The sequence below is a fragment of the Rissa tridactyla genome, chromosome 6, assembly GCF_028500815.1.
Source record: "Rissa tridactyla isolate bRisTri1 chromosome 6, bRisTri1.patW.cur.20221130, whole genome shotgun sequence".
In the NCBI taxonomy this organism is placed as follows: Eukaryota; Metazoa; Chordata; class Aves; order Charadriiformes; family Laridae; genus Rissa; species Rissa tridactyla.
In genome coordinates this window covers 21,509,813-21,522,195 of record NC_071471.1, presented here as the reverse complement: position 1 = coordinate 21,522,195, position 12,383 = coordinate 21,509,813, and the positions used below count along the sequence as shown (strand labels likewise).

The window sequence follows — 12,383 nt, the reverse complement described above, 5'->3', positions numbered from 1 at the left end:
TGCCCGCCGCCTCCGTGAGGGCAAGAGACGGGTCGAGCCGCTCCACGGGAGGCCGGCGAGGCTGACCGCGCACCGCCGAGGCGGGGGACGAGGGGAGTGGGGGGAGCGGGCTGGGGGAAAGGCGGGCGGCCGTCAGGCAGCGCGGCGGGAGGCGCGGCGGGGGCCTGTCGGGGGCCTGTCGGTGGCGCAGGCGCGTCGCGGGCGAGGCGGCCGCAGCCATGCCGACTGTCAGCGTGAAGCGGGACCTGCTCTTCCAGGCGCTGGGCAGGACCTACAGTGAGTGGGGCGGGCGGGACGGGGCTGCGAGGGGCCGGCGGCCCAGGCTTCGGACCTGTGGTGGTGTCTGCATCGGGGGTACTCCCCAGCCCTCTGCCCTTCGCCAGCCCCCGGCCTGCCGGGCAAAGCCATGTGTCCTCCCTGCGCCCCGCTGGCCAGGCCCAGGTCCCTCAGGAAAGCAGAACCACGCGTTTCCAAATGGCGGTGTCTGGTGGGGGTGTCACGGTCTGTGACAGGAGCCGGTTAAATCGAAAAGGAGAGGGGAGAGGCGGGAGCAGGCAAAGCAGTCGATGAATTGCCGTGCTTTCATTCAGGCCTCCTTCCCCGGCCCTTTAGAAATGTGGCTTATGAACTGTCTGTTTGGCTGAAACAGCGTTTAGGGACGTGCAGCTCCACGCTGGGGTTGGCAGGCCCTTAAGACACATGGGTGTGAATCTCCCTTTTCTGATGGGGGCTGTGTTACTCACATGTCATAACACGGCTGATGCCACCTCGGTATGACAAGCCGACTGATTAAAAAAGTATCTGTTGGCAGAAGCTGTCCAGTTCCTCCCTCCTGTTTGCATTATCTGTTCAGGCCAGAGTTACCCTGACAAACTCGGCTGAGGAGCTGGTAGTGAAGCTCGGCTGCGGGGCTCAGAAGTCCTTGCTGTAAGAATAACGTGTGAATAAATGCAATATGTACTGAAGAAACTGCTACTCAGATGCAAATACAAGGAAAATTCTTTAAATTACTTTTCCCTTTTTTCAAAATAGCATTTGTTGCCTTGTTTGAAAACATTCAAAACAAAAAACAATTATTTTAAAAGTCTGAGGTCTGCTTATTAACCAAAATTCACCTTCTTTCTTCTAAGCTGATGAAGAATTTAATGACCTTTGCTTTGAGTTTGGTTTGGAGCTTGATGAAATTGTAAGTAACGTTTTTGCTACTTTTTCAGTAGATATGGTGTACTGGCAGCATTTATGTTTGGTAAGAGTTTGTACTGCATGATTTCCAGCGTATTCCCTGGTACAGTGTTGGCCGATGCCCTCTAGCTTGTACCAAGAAGAGGTATGGAGGATACCATGCCACAGGTATCCTCAAAAAGCAGTGTGGACAACACTTGAAGGTCCCCTCCATCTATAGAGCACTGCAGCAGGCTTTTCATCCTGAAATATCCTCATACATTTCCATACCACAGGGCTGAATATTAACACATACCTTTAAGTCGTTGTTATAAAATACTGTTGTAATGGACTGTCTTAGCACAGGTGTTTTGAATCTGAAAAAAACCCCAGACATTACCATCTTGGAAGCAAGAGACCCCAAGATGGTATATTGCTATACTTTGTGAAAGTCGGCAGTCTGTGCCACTTGGTCTTCAGTCTCTGGCCCCATTTTATTTAGCAGCATAAATGGGGCCACAGACCATGTATTGAACATATTTTACAAGATCTGTTTGGTCTTGTTTTGTATGCATTCCTCTGTGCAATAGCCACAAAAATGTATTTGTCCTGGACATTGTTACCTAAGCTGTATCTGATTTATATTTAAAGTTTTGATTTAGATTATGTACTTGTGAAAACTTGCCAGGCCTGATAACTGTATGCCTGTAAATCTTTTCAAGTAGACCTGCTTTGGTTTTGCTTTTTAATTTGAATTGATCTTTTAATGATGTTTATCAAAAGACATCTGAACATCATATGTTGAGTTTTATTTCAAAATAGACTTGATATGACAAGTCATTTGCCGATCTATTGCCAAAAATAAGGTCTCATTTCTGCTAGCATGGAAACTCTTGCTTCTATAATATCTTTTTTTAAAATTGCAGCTCTAACAGTGAATCGTTCTTTTGGTATACTGCATTACAATCTCTGAATCTGAGAAAGGTTTAGATTTTATGTCATTTCTGGTATTTGGTGTGTCCATTTGCTATATAAATCCAAACTACATTGTTAAACTTCTAGTTAATACAATTTTTCCTATTGTATTATCTTAACTATCATACTCCTGACAATGTTAAGATATTTCAGGTTAAAAACACATTTTTGCTTAATTTCAGACATCTGAGAAAGACATAATAAGTAAAGAGAAAGGTGAAGAAAAGGCAAAGGGTGCATCTGAAACCATTCTCTATAAAATTGATGTTCCTGCCAACCGTTATGATCTTCTTTGCCTTGAAGGGTTGGTCCGAGGATTGCAGGTCTTTAAAGAAAGGTAATGCAGAGTTATGATATTTTTGTGTGGTTTGTTATTTGTTTAAACACAAGTCCATTTCCGGCCCATAAACAAACTTGCCACTTGCTTGGATTTTGAGTATGATCACATACATAGATCAGATTCGTCAGATGTTCCTCTGGAGGAGGATCTATTTTTTTAGTATGTTTTTGGAAGACTAGACTAGAATGTTACTGGGTTTTGGATCTGTCCTAAAAAATTTTCAACTGCTGTTCCATTTGGGACTTATCCTGTAGAGAACTCCTGCAGACGAACTTCCTTGTGATTGTCTGTAATAAATGCCAAAACAAATTATTTATTTTGGTTTTCTGCTATGACTTTATCTTCTTGAGTCCTTCCTTTCTAGTTCAGTAATCTGTTTACCATCCCATAGGAAACAAGTTTTAAACAGTTAGCTAATTTACATGCCAAGAAATGTTACTAGGAAAGTTTTCTACATATAATTTTGCTACCTTTCTAAAGTGTCCTGCATTTGGGCAACTTTCCTTCCTTCAGTTACAGACTTATTTCTGTTTTTATTCTAGGATAAATCTCCCTAGGTATGAAAAAATAATACCACCTGAGGGTGAAGGTCAGAGGCTGATTATCACTGGAGAGGTAAAAGTGTTTACTGCACCTTTGTAAATTTATAGTAAGTTTCTGAACCAGCAAGACAGGTATCAGTACCAATTTTATAAGAACAGTGAGACTGGACATCTTATTTACAGAACAAAAGCTAAAGAAATTTAAATATCTCTACTCATTGTGATTTATTTTTAGGGAAGGGGAGGAAAAATAGACAAATTATTTTGGGTGAACCTAGTAGCAAATCAAATCAAAGTTTCAGATGCTCACAGTGCATTGACCTGGGTCATTACACAGTGTATTGGAAACCTTGTCTTTACCAGGCCTGGAGTGGGTTTGTTTGGGTTTTTTTCCCTTTTGGAATTCTGATGTCTTTCCATGAACTTTCCATTTGATTACTATTTTTCAAAAGAGGGTTTTATGAAGAGAAGTGCACATTTAATTAGTTTTAGTTTTGTGTATTTTGTGTACTTGAAATTTATAATGCGTTGCTGTTGTAAATTGCAGACTGTCCATGTCCGTCCTCATGCCGTAGCTGCAGTCCTTCGTAATATAACTTTTACCAAGGAACGTTATGATAGTTTCATTGACCTCCAAGAAAAACTACACCAAAATATTTGCAGGTTAGTGCTTAACTTGAAAGTAGTGTATAGTGTCTATGTGTATGATTTTTTCACATGGTAAGACTGCACATCCCTGTGGCAGAGAGGCTTTATATATATTTATATTTATATTTATGCTAAGGATTGGATTTTCCTTTGACTGCTGGGTGTGTTGTTAACATTTGTTAAAATGTTATTCGTGAAAATAATTTCTAGGCTTCTCAAAATTGCCCTTCTACTTTTTCAGTAAGCTCTATGAATTCCTAAGAGTATAGAGCATCATGAAATACTGTCTCAAAGGAACTCCAAATATTACTAGTAAAATTATTATTTTGCTTTCTATCTTTCTAGGAGAAGAGCGTTAGTAGCAATAGGTACCCATGACTTGGACACCATCTCTGGTCCATTTACTTTTACAGCTAAACCACCTTCTGAAATTAAATTCAAGCCCTTGAATCAATCCCAGGAGTACACAGCTTCACAAATTATGGATCTGTATAGGGTAAGTGGGATTTTTCAGACTTGTTGCACAAAATGCAGGAAGATAAATTTCCAAGCCTTAACTTCTCTCATATCCTTGTTATTAAGAGTTGTTCTTACACATAAACCACAGTTATCTTCTGTAGCTTCAGACAGTGATCGTTCCACATTTTGCTTGTTCATGAGAAATGCGTGGTAATGCTTTATGTTTATTGCCCAGGAAGGATACATCATGGTGTTTTGTGGCTAAGCATGACTCTTAGGATAGTGGGTTTGATATTAACCCTCTGGTTTATCAACACAAAGACTGCTTTTCATAATGCTCTTAATAAAACTGTAAAAGCGTTGCATATTTATCTACACTGGTAAGATACTCAGTGTGCAAAGCTGAGAAAAGCTTGGGGTAAATAATATCAGATTTTTAAATGTTACTTTAATTTGGCCAATTTACCTGGGGAAGATGTTGACTTATTTACCCAACTATGTATTAGGCAAGTGTAGCTGTGTAAAAGGCTCAAGTTAAGTCTGTCACTGCTCTTGACCCAGCATCCTGATGAAACCAGGTAAATGCTAGGAAAAGATTCTATCGAGTCTAATTTTACGACATTTGCATGGACCACTTTAAATGTCAGCATTTGAAAATGATAGTGTTATCACCATCATTACAATATACAGCCCTGCTGGAGCACACATACTGGTCATAGAGATAAATAAATTCTCAAAGATCTCTGACTGACAATGAGTAAGAGAGCTAGGAAACAAGGCGTATCAGAGAGACTAAAAGTAAATTATGGTTTTGGTACAGTGTATACCTATGCCATTGGAACAGATGTAAATTTTGAATCAAATTGAAGCATAAATGTGTCAGTATTCAGCAATTTATAATTAAAAGTATTGTAGTGCTAATTTCATCACTTCTAAGCAAAGTTCCTATAAGCTAAGGATGTCTCCCCATGGGTTCGGCAATGAAAGGTCTGCTGTGGTGAACAAGGGCATCATTTCGACAGCATGGCCTATGCATCTTTGAGAGAATCCTTAAAGAAATAATTTTTAACACTTCTGAAGCAAATCCAGGTCTCTCGTTTCAAAATTTTCCTGCTTCTGAGAGCAAACAGCTTTTGCTGCTGAAGTGCCTACCTCTAAGACCAATCCTTCCCTCTTTCAAAATTCCCTTTAATCTCTCAGCAAAGGATTGTGGCACTACGGAAGTTCACAAGTGAGCTAATGTGAAATTTACGTTGTGCTTTGTTTCTCCAGACTGACAGCCACCTTCGACACTATTTACACCTAATAGAAAACAAGCCACTTTATCCTGTCATTTATGACAGCAACGGTGTTGTTCTGTCCATGCCACCAATCATCAATGGTAAGATTACTTACGACTAGTTTATGTTGTCTCTACTATTTTGTGTGTGGGTCAGAATGTCTAACAGAAGCACTGATGTGTAAAAGTCCCACTGCAAACCTCTGCATTGAGCTTTTTGTACCATTCTAGAACTCAAGAAAGGTTCCTTGTGAGAGGAACCTTCATTCGGAAAGCATTTTGTTTGCATACATAAACATTGTTCATCAGACATTTAGCTAAAAGAAGCATGTAAGAAATTATTTTTTAAACTGATAACTGTAACAGTCTGCTTTGTACTCCATTTTATGTGGTCACAGTACGGGACTTTTCACCTAGGTCTTAAGCCCAGTGTATTTATCAGCAGTGTAAACCAGTTCTTGTGGATCCTTTTGCTATCACACAAGTGAGTCCAGAAGACTTTAATCGCTTAAAAAGAATAAATTGATCTAGACTTTTTTGCATTGTTTCTAAACATGGGTTTCCTCTGAATGCAAAAGAAACTATGTGTGATTTTTGAGAACAATGTTAACTGAAGCCACTTAATGATATGGCAAGAATTACTCCTTTAACAAAGATATTTCAGTATACCTATATATTCACTTCAAGAATCAGTAACTTGCCCTACACTAACTGATAAAATCTGTAGTGATAATTTCTATACATGTATTTTTCCTGGTCGACGTTATCCAGATCTTAAACAGCTAGCCCAAATCTTTATTAAAGGCAGCTCAAACTCTGTGGCAGGGACTGGTAAGAACCAACTGTTCTGAACTGAAGGTGGTGGTCAACTGCTGATGTTAGGCTCATGCCAACTTTGGAGTGTTCCATGTATAAGCACTGCATATTGTTTATATTTTAGCAACTTAAAAGGTTGAGCTAAATTTAATATGTGCTCTGTTTTGAAGAAGAGTATTTGAGAGAAGCTTCCAAGTTAAAGGTTCTTTTTAAACAGATAATGAAAGGTAAACATTTTTATTGGTTTTTTTTGATTATCTACAAGCACTTAAGTGCAAAGTTATATTTGCTTTGAAGTAAGTCCAGAAATGCTGAATACATTGCATCTGCAAAGAGGTACAGCGCAGCAAAGGGAGGGGAATATACGATCCCTCGATCTTAAGACCTTCAGTGCACCAAACTTTCAGTTTAGCTGTGACCTAGTTTCTCAGGTAGGAAACTAAAACACAGAAGCTGAACAACTTGCTCAGTGTCAAACAAAGGAAGCAAGAATGCCCATGGTATCCAAGTGTGTGCTTCCCTTTGCCTCCTGTGGGGCGCATCTACCTCAGGAATGGTGCGATGAAAGGCAAGAAGGACAAAGAGGTTGGATTTGGCACGGTCCCATACAATCCCAGGACTGTGTATGTCCATGCTGCAGAGTTACCGGCAAGGAAATTCATTCAAGCTATTCGCTGCACATCTATACCTAACAGGCAACATGAAGCAGATTTCTTTACAGCTGCTCTAGATCGCTCGTGGCTTACTAACAGAACACCACTTTTGTAGGCAACCAACTCCTGGGGGACTTCGCATCCAATTTGCAAGAGAGATGCTTTAGGTGATGTCCCTAAGTGTATGTTCTACCTTGCTTTTTCCAGATGAGAAACAGTGCCCAGTACAGACACAAAGCAAGTTCATGCCGAAAAGGAACCCACACTAGGACCTGAATCGCTAACGTAGACAAACCCATAGTGTATCAGCAGACAGTGTCAAGAGATCTTGGTTATTCACAGAAGTAGCTATGGATATTCATCAGTCTAAATCACTTTTCTAAAAACCATTTAATTCTTTCCTGTCCAAGGCTGCTGTCTTATGCACATCACACATCAAATGCAAATGTGTTACTAAAGCCAGGGGAGATACTCTGGAGGTGCAGAACCACTTTGCAACCAGCAGATGGCCACTATTCCACTAGTTTGCTTTTTCAACTGCATACTGAGATACCTGTAGATTTGTCTTTCAGTGTAAAGCATAACCCAGTCAGGGGGCCCAGTCTGTCTTTTCCCTCTTTTTGATTCATAAATTTAAAATTAAAAAGCGCTGCTGTTCTGGTAAGAATTGTGAATGTTGATGCAGTAGACAGTGGCTTTTTAAGCTGCAGATGACAATGATCTTTCTGAATCATAAAAGGAGTCAATATTAGTGTCATTGCAAGAAAAGTAATAACATTTCTTGACATGTTTTTGTCTTCACGTGTTTTAGGAGATCATACAAAAATAAGCGTAAAAACCAGAAATGTGTTTATTGAATGTACGGCCACAGATATTACAAAGGTAAATTAATCTTTCCTGCTTTTGATATGCTGTAATATCATTGTTTTCCCTTTGGGTGATAGGGCTGCAATACAAAGAGCCACAATAGCCAGGCACTTACTTTATGGAGCCAACCTCCCATTTCAAAAGGACAGGGTAAGTTGTAGGACTCATTAGGCTTGCTGTATAGGCAGTGTTGTATTTTCATGGGATTTTGTTTTTACTGTGTCTTTACATTGACACTAAGTGTTTGGTTTGTATGAGAAAGTAATTTAAGTCAATTAGGGGCTTTTTTTGTTGTTGAGCATTTTTTCTAAATCTGAAAGGTTTCAAAAACAGTAAAATTCACTAAGACTGCCTATTTTGCCAGAATACTCTTTGTAAAGAATCACTTTGTCTCCTGCTTAAAATTTGGGCTGAGAGAAGGAAGAAGACACTTTTTCTTCTTAGTTATCTTTTTCAAGCAGGGATGCTGTGCAAATAATTCTCAAATTGAAGCCTTCCGTATGCTAATTCTGTAACTCAAAGCTGAAGCATGAAAGCCTAGCAGTTACAATTGCCTGTTCTTGAATATAGGTTGTGCATTCACTGTTGTTTTCCCTAAAGTATGTATCTTGATGCTTAAGAGCAAAAACATTTTTAACATTCCCTACTACACAATACGTTAACGACATAAATAAATTTGCACGTTGGGGAGTGGCTTCTAAGCAAACTTAATAAATAACTGCTTCTTGCTACTGCTTGTCTTGATAGTAAAACCAAAGATAGTGCTGTTCTATGTACATGAAGGAAATTATACTGTGAGGCATCAAAAAAACCCCAACACTTGTAGATTGAGAAGTTGATCTGAATCTCATTATTATGTTCTGTTATACTAATCTCTTAAAATATTCACTGTAAAACAAAAGACGTTGCAGATGAGGTTATTTGATAAGATATTACTAGACAACGCACAGTCCTTCAGCCTCTACGTTCTCACTTGAATTTCAGTGAAACAACTGATTAGACTAAAGGTTGGGAAGACCCAGTTCCAACTGGTAATAAAGACCCTGTGTGCCTTTAGAACAGAGTTTAGCAAAGATACACAAACGCTTCAGAACCTTGAAAACCAAAGCTTTCACGTTTTTGCATAAATGTCTTTGCAGCAGAAGAAAAACATTTTTTAAAATTCAATCTGATATTCTAGACTGCTAGGATTTTGGTTGTTATTCTATTTAGAATAGAATGAAGAGAGCGTAAGACAAGATTTTTTCCCCATTTTTTGTTAAGATATTTTGTCTACTTAACACAAGTAGATGACAGATTTCAATGTGATTATTATCTTTATTTTGTAGGCAAAAATTGTTCTTGATATTATAGTCACGATGTTTAGTGAATATTGCGAGAAGCCATTCAGGTGAGTATAAATCTCTAGTCAGAGAGACATTACATTTGGGCCACACGTTAAAAACATTTTTACTTCTGTTTTTCTGTCTCTCAGTGTTGAAGCAGCAGAAGTCGTTTATCCTAATGGGAAGACCCACATCTATCCGGTAAGCATAGTGATACGATGTCTCAGTATCCTCGGGGAAAGGATTTTATTTACACAAAGTCTGGCAAGAGTGACATTGTCATCTTTTTCTGCAGAGGCAGTATACACTTGTTCTGAGATACAGTGTAAAAGCTCATCTTGGCACTATCTGTATATTAATGAGTCAGGACCTTCTCTAGCTCCACAAAAAATAAGTTCAGCTCCAGCTTCCCCTTATCTACGAAACTCATTCTGAAGCTCCACTAATTTATGATACAGCTAAAAACACAGTCTCGCTGTGCCCGATACTCCAAAAAGAAGGGTAGGGTTTAAAGTTACGAGTGGTAATCACTATTGTCGTTTGGAGTTCATGTGATATGAACTTTTTCAGGAACAAGTAAAGATTACAATCGAAGGTCATAATCTGTGTCTAAAGCCTTTAAAACCTATGTGTTCCAAATCAGGAAAAATGAATGCAGGAAGAGGTCCTTCAGGCTTAAACCAGTGGACAACTGAAATCAGCCTCGGCATAACTTTCTTATCAGATCTGGAAGCTGTAATGCCCTTCAGTTAAAGTAACCTTGTAACACTGGCTTTTTCAGTCTTTCACTTTATAGATTTCAACTATATAAAGGTCTATAAGGCAGGATGTTGACTTCAAGTGCAGGTTTGCCTGCATTCAGAGTCCCAGACAGACCTCTCCGCAGTAACGTAGTCTTACTTTTTTGGTCTCTTAATAAGTGTAAAGAGAGAAATTCCTCCCATTTCCTGAAGGTAACTGAAGACAAACAGAGATCTGGTTGAGTTCATAAAAATCAGATTTATCAAGCAAGTACGAACTGTTTAGAGGGAAAGAAACATATTTTTACTGAGAGCTTTTCTAGTGGTATTTCAGCTTTTAGCGATCTCAGCTTTACTCAACAGAGGAAAGACCTAGAATCCTGAAGAGATATCCAACGAAACAGAAATCTCTGCAGTAACCAAAGTAGCTTCCCTAGATAAAATGGAGAAAAAAATCCTGAAAGTTTAAGATGAAGTTTAGAAACACCTAAGTAAATACATACAAAGTAACTTTCTTAAAACATGTTGCAAACTTTCTAAGTAATATACCCGTAGATATTTCTGTGCCAATATGGAAATAGAAAGTTTTCTTTCCTTTTCCTCCTAAAAGTCATTTGATCTGTACTAGACCATGAGCTCTCATGCATGACTATTCACTGCTTTAGGGCTTTGACTTAGGATGAACTGGTGACTAGAAACTTTTAGCAACTCTGTTACTTGCATATATCAGAAATTATCAGAAGTTTCAATAACAGGGATTTCACGCTGCATTCAACCTTTTAGCTTAACCGAGAACGGCTTTTGCATCGTGTACTATAATATGTTTCCAAGAATCGTGTTACCTTAAAACATTTAGTTTAACCTAATATTCCACACTTGTCTTCTGTGGATGTCATTTTAGTATTGTAATTAGAAGAAGCTAGATTACCAAGATGTCAAAATTGAATCCTCTTAGGTAGTAATGGCAGGCATTGTGCATGCTGAAAAGCTTTGTCTTTCTTTTTAGGAACTGGCTTACCGAAAAGAGAAGGTGAAACCAGAACTTATTAACAAGAAAATAGGCATCAGGTGTGTTATTGCAAATGAAAACATAGTTTTCATTAATCATGAAAAAGGTACTAGAAAACATTGATTATTGCATTGTTTTAAAAATGTTTACACTATGTGATTATTTTTTTTTTTTTAGTTTATCAAAATTCAGGGGTTATCTTAGGTAATCAGACTGACTCTGTAAGACTTCTTCCCCTGTTTTCAAGGAAAGTGAATTATTCTTTACGGCCTCACAAGTGTTCTAAGTAAAGAAAAATGACCATCTCAAGAGTCAGAATCTGAGCTCGTTCTGGTGGAATGCTAAGCCTATGTACAGTCCATAACGCACTTGGAGATTCTTCAGGATATAAGGCGATGCAGCAAAAACATTAATTACTTTAAAAAGACAGTCCGTATAGTACAAGATCCGTAAATTACTACTCTCTTGTTTTGTTTCAGTGAGACTCCATCAAGCCTTGCAAAGCTGCTGACTAGGATGTGTTTGAAGTCACACGTCATAGGGAATGGGAACAATATAGAGATTGAAATCCCTCCTACCAGAGCGGACATTATCCATGCATGTGATATCGTAGAAGATGCAGCAATAGCTTATGGTTATAACAACATTCAGATGACTATTCCGAAAACGTACACCATAGCTAATCAAGTAAGATTGCCCCTTCAAATAAACGCTCTGTTGTCAGTAAATGACTAGTGCATGCCAGAAGGGCTTTGGGGAAAACAGAACCTAGGAATTAAATATTTTGACATGCTTTGCCTTGAGAAGTATTTACCATGGATAGGATACAAAACAGATGCCCCACTGATTTGAATAAGTCCAAGACCAGTGGTTGCTGGTACTTGAAAAAAGACAGGGTTTAAGTAGGGAGCCCATATTAAATCTCTAATTGGGAGATTCATTTCCTCAGGCAAGCCTAAAGGCAGCTGGCTCACGCTTTCAAAAATTTTAAGCACACAAGCCTAGTACCTCCCTAGTGAATTCACCGTAACGTAACAGACAGAATCACCTCAAGAAAGAATAGAAAAAGTGTTTTTAGATGGAAGTTGAAAACTGTTTTTTGTTTCATTTTAGCTCCCCCTCAATAAGCTCACAGAACTTCTGAGACTGGACTTGGCAGCTGCTGGATTCACTGAAGCACTCACTTTTGCCCTGGTATACTATATTGATTTCATATTTTTCTTAGTTGCGTGTTGGAACAGCGATGCAGCCAAAACTGCAGAGGATGGTCTGAGGATATGCTGTTGTATAAATGTACCAGTATTAACCGTTACTGTTTTGGCAGGTGATTGTTTGCTAGTGCTTTGGAATTACAGTATAGTATTTTGTGAGTTTGTAGGTCAGAGAAATTGAATGAGTCACTGTTAATGTGGCACGTAATTCTAAATATAGAGACAAAAGTAACTGCCGAAGAACTGTTTTTAGTTTAACTTCATAGGATGAAATTGTGAGACAGCAAGTCTCTCTTGAGACTTTGGTCACCAGATGTGAAATTCACCATTGTTTGATAATCTGGAAAACAAACATAAA

General features: G+C 38.9%; 1 protein-coding gene across 3 annotated transcripts in view; it reads left to right on the top strand.

The window, feature by feature from the left end:
* Window positions 1–160: 160 nt before the first annotated feature.
* Window positions 161–12,383, top strand: part of FARSB (phenylalanyl-tRNA synthetase subunit beta) — a 39,142-nt gene continuing 26,919 nt past the window's right edge. For all 3 annotated transcript variants that reach the window (XR_008467241.1, XM_054207576.1, XM_054207577.1), the window contains exons 1-13: window positions 161–276; window positions 1,131–1,186; window positions 2,319–2,473; window positions 3,019–3,091; window positions 3,566–3,681; window positions 4,012–4,162; window positions 5,398–5,506; window positions 7,685–7,755; window positions 9,069–9,130; window positions 9,215–9,266; window positions 10,812–10,873; window positions 11,294–11,501; window positions 11,928–12,008. Coding sequence is in view for 2 of the 3 variants with exons in the window: in XM_054207576.1 (XP_054063551.1) it covers window positions 219–276; window positions 1,131–1,186; window positions 2,319–2,473; window positions 3,019–3,091; window positions 3,566–3,681; window positions 4,012–4,162; window positions 5,398–5,506; window positions 7,685–7,755; window positions 9,069–9,130; window positions 9,215–9,266; window positions 10,812–10,873; window positions 11,294–11,501; window positions 11,928–12,008 (1,254 nt within the window). In the remaining variant the exon portion in view is untranslated. The remainder of the gene's footprint in view (window positions 277–1,130; window positions 1,187–2,318; window positions 2,474–3,018; window positions 3,092–3,565; window positions 3,682–4,011; window positions 4,163–5,397; window positions 5,507–7,684; window positions 7,756–9,068; window positions 9,131–9,214; window positions 9,267–10,811; window positions 10,874–11,293; window positions 11,502–11,927; window positions 12,009–12,383) is intronic.